Source organism: Dermacentor variabilis, chromosome 4 (genome assembly GCF_050947875.1).
Source record: "Dermacentor variabilis isolate Ectoservices chromosome 4, ASM5094787v1, whole genome shotgun sequence".
In the NCBI taxonomy this organism is placed as follows: Eukaryota; Metazoa; Arthropoda; class Arachnida; order Ixodida; family Ixodidae; genus Dermacentor; species Dermacentor variabilis.
In genome coordinates, this window is record NC_134571.1 from 151,192,171 (window position 1) to 151,213,128 (window position 20,958).

Here is a 20,958-nt window from a genome sequence, read left to right on the forward strand (position 1 = left end):
TGACACCGTTGTTGAGCATTACGAGTTTCCACTTTTCGATGCTCATCGTATTCACGCTGCTCTTCAGGACTCTTCGCGTGGTGTAGCCATAGTGGTCTTGCAGCGAACTGAGTTTCTAGGCAGGTCTCCCTTTTGTAAGTTTGTTGACGTCACCCAGTGATTCGTATGCTGTTGTTGCCCCTTTCCCACAGGTGCAGCCTATGCAACCGAAATCTTGACGGAACGTACCTCGCATTGTTGACAGGTGCCTCATCATCCATCATGCGGTTTTGACGCTTTTTTGTGCTTTTCTTTATTAAAATGACTGCTGAGCTGTGTGTTGAACGCCCGATTCCAAAACATAGATGCACTCTTTTCCGTTAATTCTTTTTCCTTTTTTTCTAACGGACACGAAATATGCAGACCACTGTAGACTAAAAGCACCCGCCGTGGTTGGTTATGATGTTAGGCTGCTGACCATAAGGTCGCGGGATCGAGTCCTGGCCACGGCGGCCGCATTTCGATGGGGGCGAAATGCGAAAACACCCGTAGTACTTAGATTTAGGTGCACGTTAACGAACCCCAGGTGGTCGAAATTTCCGGAGTTCTTCACTACCGCGTGCCTCATAATCAGAAAGTGGTTTTGGCACGTAAAACCCCACAATTTATTTTTATAGACTAACAGCTTCTGTGTAAAATACTGTAGGGTGTCTTCGAGAAGAGAAAATAGCAAAACCAACCAGACCATCAGCAAAGCTTCTTGTAACAATATTACTGCTCTCGGTAGTGATGGCCGTCAACTTTGCAGTGTGCGGTAAAACTGCCCGTAAACGCAAGACGAAAAGTGTTTTTCTTGTGCTTTATGACTGAACGCATGTTTGGTGCCACGAAACGGTGTACAGCGCTCTTTCATTTCTACAAATCAATCTGAAGGCACAATGCGCCTGGTTTGGGCAATTTTCGCCACTTATTCAGTGCAAGTGAAAACTTCACGAAATGACACTTGCCGTTTTTTTTTCTTTCTCGCAGACAAGAACTTTGGAGTGGAAATTTAATAAACACAGTAAGAACCCGTGCTGTGCCATGCGTCACAGTTCGCTGTCTACCAGTCCAGTAACTATTACTTGAACAAAACCCTCGTAGAGACAAAGGTGTTCTTAGCAATTAAGCCTGCCTGTTATATGAACGTCCGCGAGCAAAAGTATCCGCGCCACATGCTCGCAAAAAAAAAACTAATTTGTTCGCAAATAATATTCATAAATGGAAACTGCCGAACTCAATGGAAAGTTCACCGAGGAAAAAAAACTAGTTTTATTGCGCAACCCTCGTTGGTATGCTTTTCCTCATTGGCGCACCGGACAATTACCCCGTAACTGTGCGATCCAATTGTAAAGGTCATGCAGCAGAGACAAACGCCTTCACTGAGTCTTATCAAGGTTCCCCAGCTATTTTCCCATAGCTCACTCGTGAAAAAGTCAGAGCTAAAATCCAGTAGACGCGTATCGCACTTTGAACGACTGTACAAATCAAAAAGGAAAAACGGGACTAGGCACACAACCGCTCCACCGCTGTGAGCATTATTGGTGCCTCAAATGCCGCGACGCCCGCACCTACGCTACAGCGATTGCGCGCACGTACACGTCTGCTACATTTTCTTACCGGCCCTGTAATATAAAGCCCAAGTACCAAAGGAGTACCACAGCTGCCGCAACGCACGCAGCCGACGCGCAGAAGCCAGCACGTCATCAAACGCCTTTCCCAAAATTACACGTCACGAAGCGCTTACAGCCCCCTCGCCCTTTCTCCTTTGGTGCTCGTTCTCCAGTCTGCGTCCGCACTTCACTCCTCCACGAGACGGTAGACGGGATTTCGGAGGAAAGAATGGCGGTGATAGCTTCACTTGCGATTGTGAAGCACAAGTACTATGCGAGTACTGCCTGACAAGGAAGCTTTCTCCTTTACTCGTGTAATCAAGGCCTGACCGTACGGCGTGGGCGGGTCATGGTAATCTAGAGAGAGCGGCGACAATGAATGGAACACTGACTTTAGTTGGTTCAGTTTATCAGTTAGAGCCTCTGCTCAACGCTGGGTGAGCCCTTCCCCTCCTTCTCTTGTTTCTCTCTGACGCACGCTGGCTGCCTCGACTGAGTGTCAGTGCTGTTGCGTTCGCCTCGACGCCCGGGTTATGCGCAAGCCTTGATGTGTATCCACGCTTGTCGCAATTTGTATTATGAACGGCACTCCTTTCCATCTGCGAAGCACCCTGTCCTTCGACATGCTCAGTGTCCAGAGCTACCATCAAGAACAGCGAGGTTCGCAAGCTATTTAGTGGTGCTGTCTTCTATTGAAGTCGAGTTAGGCATCATGTTATGTTTGGTTTTTCTCACGCAGAGCTCAGACGACATGTTACACCGCTTAACTAAGCAAGCCTGCCGAGAACAAGGTCGGCATGGTAAATACAAAATCGAGCAACAGTGAATATTTCTATCCCTAATTTCTTTTCTATTTTTTATTTGATAATTTATTTGATATGATCACGTTGCGTGCTCATTACATGTCAATTGCATAGCTCATTTGTAGACATTACGATTCATAGGAAATGATGCATGCATTCTCGTCTGTTCGAGACTACGTCTTTTTACCTCAAGATTATGGTTTGTAATCAGTGTGGGACTGTACACTAGTATATTACGCCTAATAAGATCCCTTATTTGTCTATATACCAGAGAAAAAGCTTTCTTTTTTAGGAGGCTTCCAATTTCATGTCGCTTAATTGCAATTCGCCAATATCGAAGAAAATCAATCTTGCCATAATTTGGCCCTGACACTGAAGACTTTCGTTTGCAAATCAGCCTGTTTGAACGTAAAGGACCGCTAGCATTTTCAACTCAATGCGTGGCACCATTGAAAATGTTAATTATCATCATCATTATCAGCAGCAGCAGCAGCAGCCTGGCTACGCCGACTGCAGGCCTCTGCCATACTTCAACTTCCCCGGTCATGTGCTAATTGTGGCCATGTTCTTCTTGCAAACTTCTTATTTCATCCGCCCACTTAATTTTCTGCCACCCCCTGCTACGCTTTCATTCTCTTGGAATCAAGTCCGCTACCATTAATGACCGCCGATTATATCGCCTCCGCATTACACGCCCTGCCCATGCCCATTTCTTTTCCTTGATTTCAAATAAGATGTCATTAACTTGCATTTGTTTCATCACCCAATCTGGTATCTTCTTATCCCTTAACGTTACACCCATCATTCTTTTTTTGATAGCTCGTAGCGTCGTCCTTAAATTAAGTGGAACCCTTTTCGTAAGCCTCCAGGTTTCTGCCCCGTAGGTGAGTACTGGTAAGGCACAGCTGTTATACACTTTTCTCTTGAGGGATAATGGGAGCCTGTTGTTCATGATCTGAAAATGCCTGCCAAACGCAGCCCAGCCCATTCTTATTCTTATGATTATTTCAGTCTCATGATCCGGGTCTGCGGTCACTACCTGCCCTAAGTAGATATATTCCCTTACCATTTCCAGTGCCTTGCTGCGTATGGTGAACTGCTGTTCTCTCCCAAGACTGCTAAATATTACTTTAGTTTTCTGCAGATTAATTTTTAGATCAACCCTTCTGCTATGCCTGCCCAAGTCAGTGAGTGAGCGTGCATTGAAAGTGGTCCAGTGAGTTACTAAGCAAGGCAATATCATCAGCAAACCGCAAGGTACTAAAGTGCTCTCCATTAACTGGTATCCCCAATTCTTCCCAATCCAGTTCTCGACCTCCTGTAAACACGCTGTGAATAGCATTGGAGAGGTCGCATCTTCCTGTCTGACGCCCTTCTTTATTGGGATTTTGTTGCTTTCCTTATGGAGCGCTACGGTGGGTATGCTGCCGCTGAAGATATCTTTCAGTATTTTTACACACGGCTCGTCTACACCATGATTCCGTAGTGCCTGTATGACTGCTGAGGTTTCGACAGAATCTAACGTTTTCTGGCAATCAATGAAAGCTATGTATAAGGGTCGGTTATATTCAGCACATTTCTGTCACCTGATTGATAGTGTGAATAGAGACTATTGTTGAGCAGCCTTCATGAAATCCTGCCTGGTCTTTTGGCGGACAGAAGTCTCAGGTTTTCCTGATTCTATTTGCGATTACCTTAGTAAATACCTTGTAGACAACGGAAAGGAAGCTGATCGGTCTATAATTTTTCAAGTCTGGGGCATCCCCTTCTTATGGATTAAGGCTATATTGGCGCTCTTCCAAGATTCTAGTACGCTCGAGGACATGAGGCATTGCGTATACAGGGTGACCAGTTTTTCTAGAGCAATCTGCCTACCATCCTTCAACAAATCCGCTGTAGCCTGATCCCCTCCGGCTGCCTTCCCTTTCACATAGCTCCCAAGGGTTTCTTTACTTCTTCCGGTGTTACTTTTGGGATGTCGAATTAATCTACACTATTCCCTCTTCCATTAAGTTCGTGGGTACCACAGGTACTGTATAAATCTCTATAAATCTCCTCAGCCACTTGAACTATCTATTCATATTAGTAATAATATTACCGGCTTCATCTCTTACGCATACATCTGATTCTTACCTGTTCCTAATATATTCATCACTGCCTTTAGGCTTCCTCTATTCCTGAGGGCATGCTGAATTCCATCCATATTATACTTCCTTATGTCAGCTCTCTTACTTTTGCTGATCATCTTGGAAAGGCCAGCCAGTTCTTTTTTAGCTGTAGGGTTAGATGCTTTCATATATTGGCGTTTCTTAATAAGATCTTCCGTCTCCTGCGATAGCTTACCGGTATCCTGTCTAACGAAGTTGCCACCGACTTCTATTGCACTCCTTAAGGATGCCCATCAGATTGTCGTTCATTGCTTCAACACTAAGGTCCTCTTCTGAGTTAAAGCCGAATGCCTGTTCTGTAACTTCATCTGGAATTCCTCTATTTTGCCTTTTACCGCTTACTCAATGATCAGCTTCTTGTTTACCAGTTTATTCCGTTCCATTCTCAATTCTCAGCTAATCCTAGATCTTACCAACCTATGGTCACTGCAGCGCACCTTGCCGAGGACGTCCATATTTTTTATGAAGCCAGGGTTAGCGCAGAGTATGAAGTCTATTTCACTTCTAGTCTCGCCATTTGGGCGACTCCACGTCAACTTTCGCTTGCCCCGCTTGCGGAAGAAGGTATTCGTTACCCGCAAATTATTCCGTTCTGCAAAGTCTACTAATAACTTTCCCCTGCCATTCCTAGAACCTATGCCACTGACCTGTTGCCAGCCTGCTTTTTGCCTACCCTGGCATTGAAGTCGCCCATCAGCATAGTGTATTTTTTTAGCTTATCCATCGCCGATTCCACGTCTTCATATAAGCTTTCAGCCTCCTGGTCATCATGACTGAATGTAGGGGCGCAGACCTGTACGACCTTCAATTTGTGCCTCTTATTAAGTTTTACAAGGCCTGCCACCTTCTCGGTAATGCTATAGAATTCCTTTTGTTTTAGCAGCTATATACTTATTAACCAGGAATCCGACTGCTAGTTCTCGTCTCTCCGCTAAGCCCCGGCAGCACAGGACGTGCCCGTTTTTTAGCACTGTATTTCTTTTGTCCTCCTAACCTCACTGAGCCCTAATATATCCTATTTACTACCCTCTAATTCCTATAAGAACACTGCTAGACTCGCCTCACTAGATAACGCTCTAGCGTTAAACGTTGCCAGGCTCAGATTCCAATGGGGGCCTGTCCGGACCCAGGGATTCTTAGCGCCCCCTGCAGCGTCACAGGTCTGACCGTCGCCGTGGTCAGTGTCTTCGCAGCTGCTGGCGACTGAGGGCCACGGTTTGATTGTTGTATTCATATAGGAGGTTGTGGCCAAGTATTCCACCACGGTGGCCAATCCTGCTCTGGTGAGGGAGTGTGTTACCGGTTCTGGTCAGCGGGATCAGACTGCACTCCAGGTCTGCTTATGCAATTTTATCAACATGAGGCTTTCTTTCGTTTTAAATCTGATGGAAAATGGCGCGGCACCGGGATTCGAACCATGGTCCTCTTGCACTCGAGGCGGATGCTCTACTCAACGCCACCGCTGCCCCATTTTAAGATCAATTAGATAATCCCGAGTCTCGATTTTTGTACAGGAACTTGTCGAATATTCGTTCGGTTCGAATATTTTAAGGAAGAACAACAGTTCTTGCAATCTTGGCGAGAGATAGACAGAAGGGGACGGACACTCATTTCGTTAAATATTGTTTACCCAGCGCCAGTAATACTAGCAGTGCAGTTGTACACACGATCGATTTGAGTTACCAGCCGTTGAGTAAACATGTCTCGTCTTCGGCGATCTGTGGATTCGTGGTTTCGATTTAGACAAACAAATTTATTATTTGACCAGTATCATTATATTTAGATATCTTCAATACGATACTTGGCAGTGTTGTATTGTACTTCACTCTTTGAATAAGCAGTATACACTCTACCACACGCATTTGGGATGTCCTGTTTATTTTTGTTTCATTATCAATGCCATCGTGAATCAGATATGGTCATTGTTTATGCGTACATGTATCAAAATGTAAACAAGCTTTTTGTTGCCGAGCAGGCTCCTCGAAATTTTCATTTCCCTGTTTTAAAAATAGCAAATATTCCATATTCTATTCAACATTGCGCAGTCGTCTTTCCTCAATACTCGTATTAATTGGATTCAGAAATGTTTGCTATAAAAAGCGAATGCGTCAATAAACATCTTCTGTTTTCCTCATAATTAGATTCGATGAAAAGAAAAGGAAGCGTAGAAAAGACGCACGGCACTTCGAAGCCCCGCGTCGCCTGCTGCACACTCTAAGCGAGGACACTGCCAATGATGACCGACTTTATGCGCATGACCCCTCTAGATGTGTACAATATTCTTCATTGAGATTTGTGCAAAAACTTTTATTAGTGTCTTCCATATGCCAGGGAGGCCATTTCTTTCACCTCCTGACAAAGCCGGCACATGCACTATGCGGTCAAGCCATATTCAATGCGCAGCTTTTCGCCACAGGAAAGAATAAAGTTTAATATTCTTCACCTGTTCACAACCCGCTTCAATGTTGAAAACTGGTTAAGCAAACCATTAAAAATTTATATCTATTCGAAGCGGAGCGCAATGGGGAGGTCATTACAACGCGATAAAAAGGAACCCGACCGCACCGGTATTATTTTTAGTTTAATACAGCATAGGTTCTTCGTTTTTGTTCACAGCAAGTGCTCCCTGTAATGCCTAAAGGCACTGGGTAAATACATGAAATTAAACCAACAAACACCTGCGGTTTGATTCTTTAACGGAGATGTTGCGCTACTACGAACTTGCACAAGACGATGAGGTCGGTACACACAGTTCTCATTTCCTTACAACATGCCTTTTCGTATAAGTTTGTGGGTAAATATTGTGAAGCCCCCAACTTTATAGCTGGGCAGACGTCGTACCTTCCCTGCTCATGCTGATCGGCTCAAGTAATTTCTTATACCGCGTAGGATAGTGCAGCATAACATACGTCCAATATGCACAGCCTTTTATGAAAGCAGGATAAGTGTAACGGGCCAATACAATGTGCATTAGGCTCAGTAGAAAAACTGCGACTCAGCGAGAGCGAAATCTCGCGAGAAGTGCCGTCAGCCTCAAGGCTGCTTGTCAGCGTTGAGAAACGCACCATACCAATACTATCTCTTGTGAAATATATAATTCGCTATACGCTAGTCGCAAATGATTATACCTCTGGCCAATACCCAGCGCACTATGCCAGAAGTACTTTTCGTTAGTAGGTAAATTTCATTATCCTATTGATACTTTTTTTAATTCTGCTTAAAAATAAAGAACACGCACATGACTATAAAAACCGTTTTATACTCTTGACACTTGTATTTCGGCGATTCTGCTTGCAGTGGGAACATTAAACCTTCTGTTTTGTTTTAAACATAAATTGCATTCCGAGAGCAGCATCATCGTAAGCAACGACTATTTTTTCAAGATCACATGCTGAATCTTGTGGCAATATTCATGTGAAAAACACCGTACACATCAATTTGGCTAAATGATGATTCTGTAACTTTCACCTACCTATTTTATCAAAGAAATATATAGAAGAAGTAAGGCATAATTTACATGCAATCGAAATATAAGTGCTACGACTCACTCACCTGTGTGCAATCTCATGTGCGAAGACGTACACGCCATAATAACTGCCAACTCTTTCTTCAGATATTCCCACCTTCCACTCTAGGCACACTCCTCCAAGGAAAGCTGATCCTGCATGAAAATTTCGGTACAACACTCGCGTAAACAAAAGATCCGCCTGGTCATTCATATGAGTGCCGTACAGACGGGAACACTAACATGGTTTTCAGTTTTAAAAGCAACATATTATTGTTCACTTCACGGAAGACGTACTTAAAGGCATTTCATGTTCCTATTTAAAGCTGACGAAATATCTTACATGGCAATAATAGCCCGAAACGTTCTACCAACATAGTGCGCTGAGAAAGAGATTATATATTTTGCGGGTAACACGAAGTGCTCATTTTATTTACTCTACAGACAGGCATACTACTGTCTACTCCCGTTCGATTAGCAGAACTGCAATGCTGTTTTGCAGCGTAAGCTTGCGCGGGCTCATTCCAATAGCTGTGTTAATTGGCGATGTTGTTTGCCGCCGTCGGTGTCTGTCGCAGCTATGGTGAATGGCGTATGATTGGATTTTCTTGAGGTAGAAAAAAAACGTACAGAGACGTATAAAAAATGTTACAAACAATATGTAAGGCATACCAAATTCAATAAAGCAGGCTAGCTGACTGTTTGTCCCTGCCCCGTGTCAAAGGGATTACCATTTAACCACCTTAATCATCACTATCATTATTAGCATCCTATCGTGCAACCTCTCAGGCGATGTGAGACTCGCACCGCACAGCGGCAACGCGTGTACACTTTCCATTGCAGTTTTATATTATTACACTATGTGGCACGCCACGTAGCAGTTACATAAGTGGTTGTACAAGGTAGTTTGTATTTCTTATTACGTATGTAGCTCCTGCCTATCATGCGGGATTGGTCGACGAATATATATATTTATATAGTATTACAGAATAGAAAGCTTGAGGATATATATAATAAGATGGTAGAATGAAATACATCTTTAGCATACCTGATCAGATCAAACAGGCTTGTTTCTTACCGCCCCGTTTCAATGGGCATGTCAATGATGTATCATCATCATCCGCTCCCAACCGTATCACTTGCCTCGCGATGTGACATGCGCGCGGCGTACGGTCGATACGTGCAAACATTCAATTGCAGTTGCCTTGTATTGCACCAGATTTTGCGATCTCTAGCAACTGCATGTAGCAGAATACTTGCTGCTAGGCTAGCTGGTTCATCTTATTCCTCAAAGGTAACTAGCATCCAACGGCAGAAAGAAGCTTCAGGACAAGAAAGGGTGCGTAGGACCGCAAAGAGTGTAGGACAGGAAGCCGTGTCCAGCTACATGCAACTGGTAGCTGGACCTCGAAACTCTAGTACGCTAGGTGACTATTTGGCATAGCCCCCTATAAAAGTGGATTCCAGTAAATTATCATCATCATCATCATGAGTAGGCATCGTATTTGCTGTTTCCTCTTCAATACGGTTTATGGCGCCCCCTTGCAAGGTAAGACCCGCTGCTCACGAAGCGAATCGTAGTGCTAGGCGCATGGCTACAAACAGGCAACGTCGGGCTCAGCAGACAGCTGTGCAGAGTTCAACAAAAGCCGTAGCTTGCCCTTGACGCCAGGTGGAAAGTTCAGATCTTTCTCGTTAAATCTATGCAGATTTCACGCCGCGGACTCTAGTACATGCTGCGCAAAACAGAGCTCCTATGGAGCAGCTCCTTCGCGTGACGCCGTGACTGCCGCACAGACCTGTGGCATTCCTTAGCTTTACCGAACACGCCGTATCACTTTTCATAGTATAGCTCTTTGAAATGTTTTTGATTTTCTACGACCTTTGCTATGTAAATGTCGCCAAAAGTTAAAAAAGCAACGATAAACATTGTGTGAGCGACGACAGCTGTATGTAGTTAGACAATTCTGAAGACAGTCGTTAGTATCATTAGTGCACAACCGCTGTGGTTGCTCAGTGGCTATGGTGTTAGGCTGCTGAGCACGAGGTCGCGGGATCGAATCCCGGCCACGGCGGCCGCATTTTGATGGGGGCGAAAACACCCGTGTACTTAGATTTAGGTGCACGTTAAAGAACCCCAGGTGGTCGAAATTTCCGGAGTCCTCCACTACGGCGTGCCTCGTAATCGGAAAGTGGTTTTTGCAAGGCAAACCCCATAATTTAATTTTTAATTGATCATTAGTGCGCAGCTTTTAGACGTGCCTTCCTGCACAGAACGTCGGTTTTGTCCCTTGTAACCTAGCGCACAAATACAGCATATGGTGACAGCGAACTAGGAGCGCAGTGAACAATGATGGACGGATAGGCGGAAGGCGGAGGGCATGACGAAAGCGCCTGAAGAATAGCGTGGGGCCAGACAAGATGGTCTTTGCGCCGACGATGGGCCAAGGTCAGCGCGCGTCGTCTCTATGAAGAGGAAGCACTGGATGAGCGCTTTGTTTGAAATATTGTAACCCCTTTGATCATCGTGTGCGATTATAAGATGTTTCTTTACTCACCATAGCTTTGCTCTGTGGAGTGAATTACGCGGTGCTTGTGGGAAACCAATCAGTAGCTGCGCGACCAATTTCTTAGAAAAAATTAAAGACAGTTGTGCTGTAATACTGACTTTAACTTCGTAAAAGAAGTTCTTGTATTTAATATCGGCCCGACGGCTTTTGCTTGATAAAGAAGCGATGATAAGTTACAGCGATGCCTTCTAGAGCATGATTTCGTCGCAGGAAACTGCTTCCTTTTGTATTTTGGCCCGCTTCGCGTAACTGCTCTCTGGCTAGCTCGTGAAGAGCCATTCTTGAAACACAATGTTACAACTCCTTGCTGTCATCACGCGTGCGCAGCAGTAAGCTCGCCGTAAGTGCGCGACTTCTGAAATGTTGCACCTTTTTGATCTGGGAAGTTTGGGCTACATACGTTTATATGCGGGGGAGGTTCGCGCATTGTGAACTGTCGAGAGGAAGGGAACAAAGTGTGTTTATTATCAGACAAGGGGCTGCATATGTAGGGACAGACACAAATATAAGCATGCGCACTTCGCACCGTAAGGGCACGTGTTAAGGTGACAGTGCGCATAATTACATCTTCCATTTCGAAGAGAAAACAAAAAGGAGAACAAAAAAGAATTACAAATTAGCGAGTCAGGGACCTAGTGCTGCGGTTTCTCTGGCAGGCGGTTACGTTGTGGCGGTCTACGCAGACGGTTACTTCTACGAAGAGTGTCCTCAGGTTGTAGCTCCGCCGTGTGGTCAGGCAGGGACACCGACTCCGCAGAAACTGTAGCTTCAGGGTCCGACGTAGTTTGCATTTCATTGGAACTGAGATGTTCCCTGGTGCGCCGCAGCTCTTGTCCGCTGTCTGTAAGTAGGTTGTACGACCGAGGTGTGCCTGCAGGGCCTACAACCACAGCTGGCGACCAGGTTCTGCGTATGGTGTCGTACACTGATACTGGAGACGCGCTGCGAAGATGGGGTAGATGCACGGCCGTCCGGTTGTAGAAGATCCGCTGCTTTTCTCTTATTTCCTGGAGACGATTGCGAACGGCTAGTGGTGGCACAGTCTGCGGTTCGAGGTGCTGGGGAAGAGCCGGCAACTGCGTCCTTGTTTGGCGACCCATCAACCTTTGAACGGGCGACTTCAGTTGCTCGTCCCTTGGCATGTTTCGCCACTCCAGCAGGGCGCTGTAAAATTCCATGGTTGCGAAAGGACACTTCGTTAGCAGTTTTTTCGCCTCTTGCACTGCACGTCCCGCCATGCCAATACCACGAGGATAGTAGGGGCTTGAAGTTACGTGGGCTATTCGGAGCTGCGCAGCAAAAGAGCGGAATCACGCGCTGTTGAAAGGTGGGCTGTTATCACTGCACGGGTTTGCCGGGATTCCATGAGTCGCGAAGAGCATGAACGCATTGTTTACCGCTCTCGCTGTTTTATGACGTAGCATTTGAACCTCGAAAAAGAACGAGTAGATATCCACGAGGATTAGCTGGGACTGGTCATCGTGATGGAAAATATCAAGCCCTACTACTTGTCATGGCAGGTCTGGTATCTCGTGGCTCAGCATAGGCAGTCTAGTGTTTCGGCGCTTGCACTTTTCACACGCTGCGCATGACTTCGCTAGAGCCGATATGTCCACGTTCATGCCGGGCCAGAACATTACTTCTCTGGCTCTCATCTTCATTTTTTTCTTCGCCTCCATGTGCGGTGTGTAGCAAGCGCAGAATTTCCGGTCGCTTGGCCGGAGGAATGACTATTGGTTCTGAGGAGCAGGCCTTCCTCAACATGCAGCTCGTTGCGGTAATACCAGTATAGACGCTGGGCATGCGGCACATGGTTCTTCGTTTCCGGCCATTCTGTACTCGAGTACCGGCGCAGTTCAGCCATACTGGCCTCTTGGTTAGTTTCGTGCCGAATACTATCGTGCTGCTGCTCTGACACAGGAAGCGAATAAATAGCGCTGACTTCAAATTGTTCTGTCTCGTCGGTTAGTTACATAGTACTCGGGAAGCGAGAAAGCGCACCAGCTAGAAATAACTCATTGCCTGCTTTGAACGTGACCTTGATTGGGAATCTTTGCAAAAGAAGCCTCATGCGCTGCAATCGTAGCGGGCATTCACAAAGTGGCTTTTTGAATATAGATTCCAGAGGCCTGTGATCCGACTCGACGGTAACCTCTGACTGCCCCAAGATCTAATTTTGAAATTTTGTGCAACCATGAACAATTGCTAATGTTTCCCTCTCGATCTGCGCGGAACGCTGCTGTGCTTCCGTTAGCGAACGGGATGAGTAGGCAACTGGCTGCCCATCCTGTCGAAGAACGGCTCCTACGTCATGCTGACTGGCGTCTACTGACACGGTCAATGGTTTTTCTTGGTTAAAATAGGCAAGAACTGGCGCCTTTGTGAGGGTTGCTCGAAGCTGACGAAAGCTGTTTTCTTGCTGGTCTGTCCAGACCCACGCGACGTCCTTTTTTATAGCTCGCGAAGCGGCGCTTACAACGTGGATATGTTAGGGACAAACTGAGCCACGAAATTGATCACGCCAAGGAAAACTTGCAGTTGCTTACGGTTTTCTGGTGGCGGGACTTGCACGATGTCTTGGACTCTGCTCGGGTCCAGGCACAGCCCCTCTGAAGTCAGAATGTGGCCCATGTAGCGAACTCTGGGCGGGAGGAATTTGCACTTGTTCTTATTGAGCTTCAGGTTGTGTTTTCTACACCGGGACAGCAAAGCTACTAAATTTCTGTCGTGTTGCTCTGGTGACTGCCCCCAAACCAATATGTCGTCCATAATGACGTCAACGCCCCTCAAGCCCCCCAGTACCTGGTGCATCACCTGCTGAAAAATTTCCGGTGCGGAAGCGATGCCGAACGGCATGCACAGGAATCTTTACTGCCCGTAGGGCGTGCTCATAGTGCATAAGTGGGAGCTCGGCTCGTCTAACTTAATCTGCCAGAATCCTGACGATGCATCCAGAGTAGAAAAGAATTTCGCTCCATGCAGCCGTGGTAGGATATCTATTAACGTCGGCGTGTGGCAGTGCTCTCTTAGAAGTGCCTTATTCAAGTCGGATGGGTCCAAGCATATGCGTACTTTTTCTTTCTTTACTACCACAACCATGTGACTAGACCAGGAAGTCGGTTCTGTTACGTTAGCAATGAGGCCGTCGCGCTCGATCCGGTCTACCTCAGCTCGGACGCGCTCCTGAAGGGCGATGCCGATTCGTCGCACTGGCTTGACGACGCCTCGAGCTTCAGGTTTCAGCCCTACGTGGTAGGCTACGTCTTTGATTTCTCCCAGCCTCTGGAAAGCACCTCGAAATCTTTCCACTATTTCGTTAGTTTCCAAGGCGTCGACGGTGTTTATGCGGCCAATCAGCCCTAAGCGTTCAGCCACCTTGCCACTCAATGTAACAGGAACCGCTTGTTTCACAATAAAAAATAGCGCCGTGGTAGACTGCGTTGTAATGTCGACCTCAAGCTCGAGCTTCTTCGTCGCCTCTACTGTGTGCCCGAAAAACGACCGTAGCATTGAGCAGTAGTCTTGTGCTGGCTTCGTAGTTATGTTTCTGAGCCACTTCGGGCATGACGCAACATTTGGCTCCGGTATCAATTTTGTAGCGTATCGCGGAACAAGCGATGTTGACTGTCGCTGACCAGCGGTCGTGGCCATCAATTGCATTGACTTCGAGGGTTTGAAGAAAATAGCCCTCGTCCTCTGCCATTTCAACCTGTTTTATCTTACATGCTTGGCCCCTCGGTCTCGCTTCTGGTTGACGACACCCCCGCGCGAAGTGGTTTAGGCCGCCGCACTTGTTACAGCGCTTCCCTTGCGCAGGGCACTCTGCTTTTCCGTTTGTGTAAGAGCAATTTGAGCAAATTCCGAGGCTTGCTTTTCATTTCACAGCATGTACGGTGTCCTCATCGGTTGCGCTTACTTCTGCCTCCCTGATCTCATTAAAGTGCTCCTTCGCTTGCTCCCTTGTTCGGCATATTTCCACTGTTTTGGCATACGACGGATTTTCAGACGGAAGTTTCTGCTGCAGGTCCTTGTATCTAACTCCTAGAATTATTCGACTGCGCAGTAATCTGTCCTCTAGTTCTCCGAATTCACACAAGCGAGCAAGAGTTCGTATATCGATCAGCCACTCGTTAAAAGATTTGCCCTCACGTTAATGTCGGGAGTCGGAACGAAACTCGTTGAACGTTAAATTCCTCGCTGGTTTGTAGTGGGCTTCGAATTTTAGAAGAGCTTATCGAGGTCTTGCTTTTCGTCCTCATTTGCGATTTTGAAGGTATAGAACACCCACCTTGCTTCTTCACCAATTGTCACAAAAGTGCTGCTGCCTGAACTTCTTTAGGCTGCTTCCTTAGTCCGGTCGCTGTAGAAAATAGAGTAAACTAACTTTTCCAGATGATACAGTTCTGGTATGCGTCACCCGTACTTTTCAGTGGCTTTGGCGGTGGTAGAACCGTCGACGCCATACTTCTTTCCCTGGAGTACACTAGGGGTGCAGCTGGACGAGGGGGCAGGGAAAAACAGTGGTGAACGCGGCTTGCGAAACGCGTCACCGCCCCACTTCTGACACCATGTGAACGGTCGGGAGGCAGGGAACAAAGTGGGTTTGTTATCGGACAAGGGCCTGCGTATATCGGGACAGATACAAATATGAACATGCGCACTTCGTACCGTAAGGGCACGTGTTAACATGACAGTGCGCATACTTACACGCATGTCGAGAAATTATGTGAAAGATGAACGTCCTCCTAACGAGATGGAAGGGGCAGATGCATAACAGGAGGCTCCGCAAGAAGGTTTCGGAGGTTAACAGGGAGATCGAACAGCACTGCAAGAACCCGTGTAAGCAACAATGGGACGAGCTCTGCGAATACGTCTTGGGTCAGCTCTCATCAGGCAAGAGCTGGGGTCTGCTCAAACACCTTCTCGATGAGGGCAGCACGAGATCCAGCCAGAGACGATCCCTCGCGCGAGCCATCCACCTCGCTACGGACTCTACCCCGGACGAGTTCATTGTCTACCGGCTCATAGACGAGTACCTGCCAGTCGCGGATACCTCTGTCCCTACCCAGTTCCCGGACTACGCGGGGTCTGCGCTGCCGGAGTTTGACCAGGACTTTACCACGGCCGAAATCTTAGATGTCCTCTTCTCACTCAACGTCAAATCTGCCCCTGGCCCAGATGGCGTCACTAACAGGATGCTGAGGAATCTCGATGATGAGTCGATCGACTTCCTCACTGAAAGGATTAATGAAGTCTGGCGCAGGGGACAGGTCCCCACACAGTGGAAGGCAGCCTGCACGGTACTCATCCCCAAACCCGGTAAAGCACCAGGAATAGAGAACCTAAGACCAATTTCTCTGACGTCCTGTGTCGGTAAGGTGGCAGAGCATGCCCTGCTCAACCGGCTCAAGGTGCACATCGAGGTCAATGACATGTACACCCACAATATGATTGGTTTCAGAGCCGGCCTCTCGACAAAGGACGCCATGAAGCTGATAAAGCATCAGATCATCGACCGGAGCACGGCAGATACCAGAGCCATCCTTGGATTAGACCTGCAGAAAGTGTTCGACAATATCTCACACGAGTTTAATATCCAGTCTTTTGCCGGCCTCGGGCTCAGGAAGAGGGCCTACGACTTCATCCGATCCTTCTTTAGCCAGAGAACTGCCAAGCTCAAGATCGAAGGATACCTTTCGCAAGAGATCACCCCAGGTTCACTCGGCACGCCTCAGGGCTCAGTCATATCGCCATCATTATTTAACATCGCAATGATCGGGATTTCTAAGGAACTTGCGAAGATTCAAGGAATCAACCATGCCATCTATGCAGATGACATCACCATCTGGTTCGTCGGCGGGCGCGACGGCCAAGTTGAAGCCGCCATGCAGAGCGCCATCAATGCGAACGAGCGCTTCCTCCGCCCCACTGGGCTGAGATATTCTCCATCGAAATCTGAGCTACTTCTCTACAAGAAAAGACCCAGAGGCGGCAGCCATCGTGATTGGAAACCGGCGTCCGAAAGCGAAATACGGTTTTTCACTGGTGACGGGTCTCCGGTGCCCAGAGTGGACTCGCTCTGAATATTGGGGATGTATATGGAGTCTAACGGTGCCAATGGAACCGCACTCAGATAGATCACCGGCAAGACGGAGAGTGCTCGTGGCCTCATTCGGAGAATCGCCAACAGGCACCGGGGAGTCAAGGAAGACAATCTCATTACACTCGGCGCAATCCCGCCGCATTTCATACTCGGCGGCAATGCATAATTGGCATGTTGCAGAGAGGAACAAGCTCAATTCACTTATCCGAAAGGTCTTTAAGCTTGCCTTCGGTTTACCTGCAAGCACCCACACCGAAAACCTGTTGAAGCTCGGAGTCCACAAAACGCTCGAAGAAATTATCGAGGCGCACGAGCACTCACAGCTGCTCAGGCTATCCGGCACCCCGACCGGTCGCAAGATACTCGACGAGATGGGCCTCAATCCTGTCGACCAGTGCCCCGACGCCGTGCGGATTCCCAGCGACATCAGGTCTCAACTGCACATCGCGCCCCTTCGCCGCAATATGCACCCCGCAAACAACGTCAGCAGACGTCGGGCCAGGGGTACAGCTCTACTCGAGCATGGCCGCAATAACCACATTGAGGCAACCTTCGTGGATGCCGCGGCATATGTCCAACAAGAGGCATTCGGCGTCTCCATCGTAGACTCGAATTCAAGGCTCACTTGTTGCGCTACGGTACGCACTTCGAGGCCCGTGGTAGCCGAGCAGGCTGCAATCGCGCTGGCTGTGCTCGATGGTCGCAGAGAGGCAATATATAGTGATCCCAAGGCAGCCATTAAGGCCTACCAAACCGGTATGGTCTCCCCCCAGGCCCTCCGCATTCTCCAAAGCGCTAAAGGTATTTCTCTCATTTGGTTTCCCGCTCACTTGGGGTCGATTGAGGGTTCTCCCTCTAACCCTAACGAAGGCGCGCACGAGGCCGCCCGAGGACTTACTGATCACGCCGCCTCAACAATACCCTTGCCCCGCGGGGAACCCTTGCTCACGTTTAATGAAATCAGCACACACTACTCTATGTCAAAACGGCTATTCCCCCTCCCCGGCACCCTGCCCTATGCAGGGCGTGGGCGGTTACCTTTCGACTTTTACAAGCCCGTGCGTACCCTATTCTTGCGGTTCTTCATGCCATATAGCCTCAAAGATATCCCAATGCGGACGGCCCTTCCTGTGGACTAAGGGCAACATTGGACCATGTGTTGGGGGAGTGGGAAGCCATTGGCTCCCCCTTCAGCGAGGATAGGTGGGCTGCGCTCTTGTGCAGCCCCGAGCTCAATGACCAACCCCTGGCCGTCCAGAGTGCCCGCGATCGGGCCGTCAAGCTCGGCTTGGCGGTCCCTACGTGGGACTAGCCAGGTGGCGCGGTGTCTCCCCTGCGTCTTCTCTGGACCGAAATAAAGTTACTTCACTCGCTGTCACAACGTATACTGTAATCTCATGCGGTACTAGTACACAAAGGAGAGCAACTTTGTGAACGTCAATCATCAATAAAGGAACATGACGGCAAAGCAAAAAAGGCTTCAAGGCAGGGTTGACTACCAGCTGTTAAATTCTTGTGTTTAGAGCAATAGCCAACACGAGAAAAGTTATACTGGGGGGTGGGAGGACTCAAAATTTAACCGTACGCTATGAGGAATGTTATATCGGAGAACTCCTGCTAAATATTGCACACCTGGAATTTGTTATGTCAGCTTAAATTATGATACACCATTGCGTTTGCGTTCTCCCATCGACATGTAGCCCGCCGTGGTCGCAAAACCAAACTGCGAACTCAGGCTCAGCAGCACAGTGACATTGCCACTGAGCCTCTGTAGCGGTCATCATTGAAGAGAGGTTGCCTGTCGTATGAAGCACAATCTACGGTAAAACTACCACTTTGTAAAGTAATCAGGTCGTGTTCTTTTGCGCATAGTCACTGACAAAGCTGCTTCTCTAAGGCCATGTACACCACAGACTACTTCCTTGGCTCTTTTTCCACAATTTTTTTTTTCAGATTTTAAGTCCGTCAAGAAATTCTTGTATTGACATTGTAAGCAATAATTTCGGGTTCTTTTTTGTGAAGAACGTAAGACCACTTCACAAATGTAGCTTTCTTCGGCTACGTGTTGGCCAGAGCGCATGGTAGCATAGCTTAGGTACAGCTAGGCTGGTGGCACGCTTCGTTAACTTTTAGCTAACAGAGAGAAAGCATAAGGAGGAAAAAACTATCGCAGATTTATTCTCACGATGAGGATCTACGGTATTGCAAATAGAAATCACGCGATGTTCCACCAGACCATATTACTCTAGTAACGTATCTTTACCACGTGCAGTGATAATTCTGAGACTTTTCCTCCTGCGGCTATACGTCACAAATATACTCCGATATCATCCCAATTTGCTATGGCACTCACTTCCCAAGGTAGCCCATGAACATGGAGGCATGGCGACGACTGTATAACGCCGACGCAGGGATGATGGAATTATGAAGCAGGGATGATATAGATCAAATAAGTATAATGAAAGTGGCATGATTACAATGAGATGTGCATTGTTAGACGACTTTGTAACAACAATGTGACGTCGACGGCATGAGGACAATGCGATCACGACTCCTGTAAGAAGATCATGGCATGACGACGAAAGTATGACGACCATCTGGCGATAAAGCCAGGATGAAGTCGAACGTATGGCCAAAACGGCACGACAATTATGGTATGAAAACGGATGCGTTATAGTTACAGCGGTACTTGTTCATCCTTTCCTCTGGGCCTGCATTGAACGCGCTAACAACCGAACGTTATCGCTCAGCGCAAAACATTTATGCACGATTGCGAGCTTACTTCAAGCTTATCGCTGATTCTATTTGATGTGTGTCTTGTGACAGATCCTTGTGCAATCTGATTGTATGCGGGACGGGAATAGTGTTGACCTTTCGGCAGGCACATAGGTACCAGCGATTACGCTGGAACTTTGGGCGAGCCATCTATAAAGGCTTACGCGCTTTTAGTCATGACATTGATGCAGATTTTCGACAGTCGCCGACGACGACGAAGGGATTGTTTAGTTGAACGCTTGCACTGTTGTCTCTACATTTTATGTTTGTTTCTAAACAAATTCTGGGAGCTGCTGCTGTCTCGTTGCCGCAATGGACGAAGAAACTTATGAGCACCTTCATGGTGAAGAAGCGAGACAGACAACGAAGCCACCGAGTTGTACTCAGCTCCTACTCTTCAGAAGACGGCTTCAAGGTTGTCTTGAGCCGAAAGGCAAAAAATACTGCTGTAGCCGCCCACGCCGGCAAGGGTTTCAAGCGTAAAGGATATGGCGAACCGCTGGCCGCACACTGTTCTTCATGGGAACCCTATGACCAAATTGCAGCTCCTGAAGAGGCAGGTTTTTTTCTTTGTTACTCGAGGGCATCGCATCTAAGATTAAAGACGTGAGAATAAACTAATGGAAGAATGTCCTGGCTGTGGATGTTTTACACCCTAGCGGACGGCAAAGTCTTCGGAATGTCACGGAAATCGACAAAGTGCGATGGATGATCCCTACAGGCGGTAACGGTATTTTTGGCGTCATTTATGACGTTGGCGTTTGCATTCCGGCCGACGACTTGCCAATATTGACATGTGTACTTATCTTTATCAGGCGACGACGTTTCGCCGCCTAACAAATGTTATCGTACAGCGCGGGACGTGCCTGCACGTATCCGAAGTTTCTGGAAAGTTATCGATGTTTCTATCCGCTGTCTGTTGCCGCCCAAACTTGTGTTATCTGATTTCATCGCCTGGCGCGGATGGTGTAGCACGTGGTAGAACTTTGTGGAAGGCACGCGGGTCCCGACGATTAGTCTGGAACATTCGACGACTGCTCTATAAAAGCCGACGCGCTTGACCCGCCGATCAGATTTTCGACGATCGCCGACTGTGTTCGCCGCCTCGCCATTCTTTGAGTGTAGCCTGTTTTTGAGTGCACAAGTTCGCCCAATAAAACGCTAGTTTCGTCTTTCGCAGTTGGGCTGCTTTCTTCACCGTCACTACCGCGTGACATCTGGTCGAGGTGCTAGTGCGTTCACGTACTGAACGCTCCCGCAATGCCGCGATCCGAGCCCGAAGCCGGAGGACAAAACCAACATCACCCAAGACCTGCGTGCTAGCCGCAGACTGCAAGGACTGCGGCCAGAGCACGGGCTTCTACCTTAGACGACCAAGAAGATGGTGGTCAAGACAACTCCAA

The 20,958-nt window shown here is 47.6% G+C and overlaps 1 protein-coding gene across 1 annotated transcript in view; it reads right to left on the minus strand.

Moving 5' to 3' along the window:
- The window catches only part of LOC142579896 (venom metalloproteinase BumaMPs1-like), a 158,085-nt gene that overhangs the window by 24,655 nt on the left and 112,472 nt on the right, over window positions 1–20,958 (minus strand). The window contains exon 10 of the mRNA XM_075690568.1: window positions 8,155–8,263. Within this exon, the coding sequence (XP_075546683.1) occupies window positions 8,155–8,263 (109 nt within the window). The remainder of the gene's footprint in view (window positions 1–8,154; window positions 8,264–20,958) is intronic.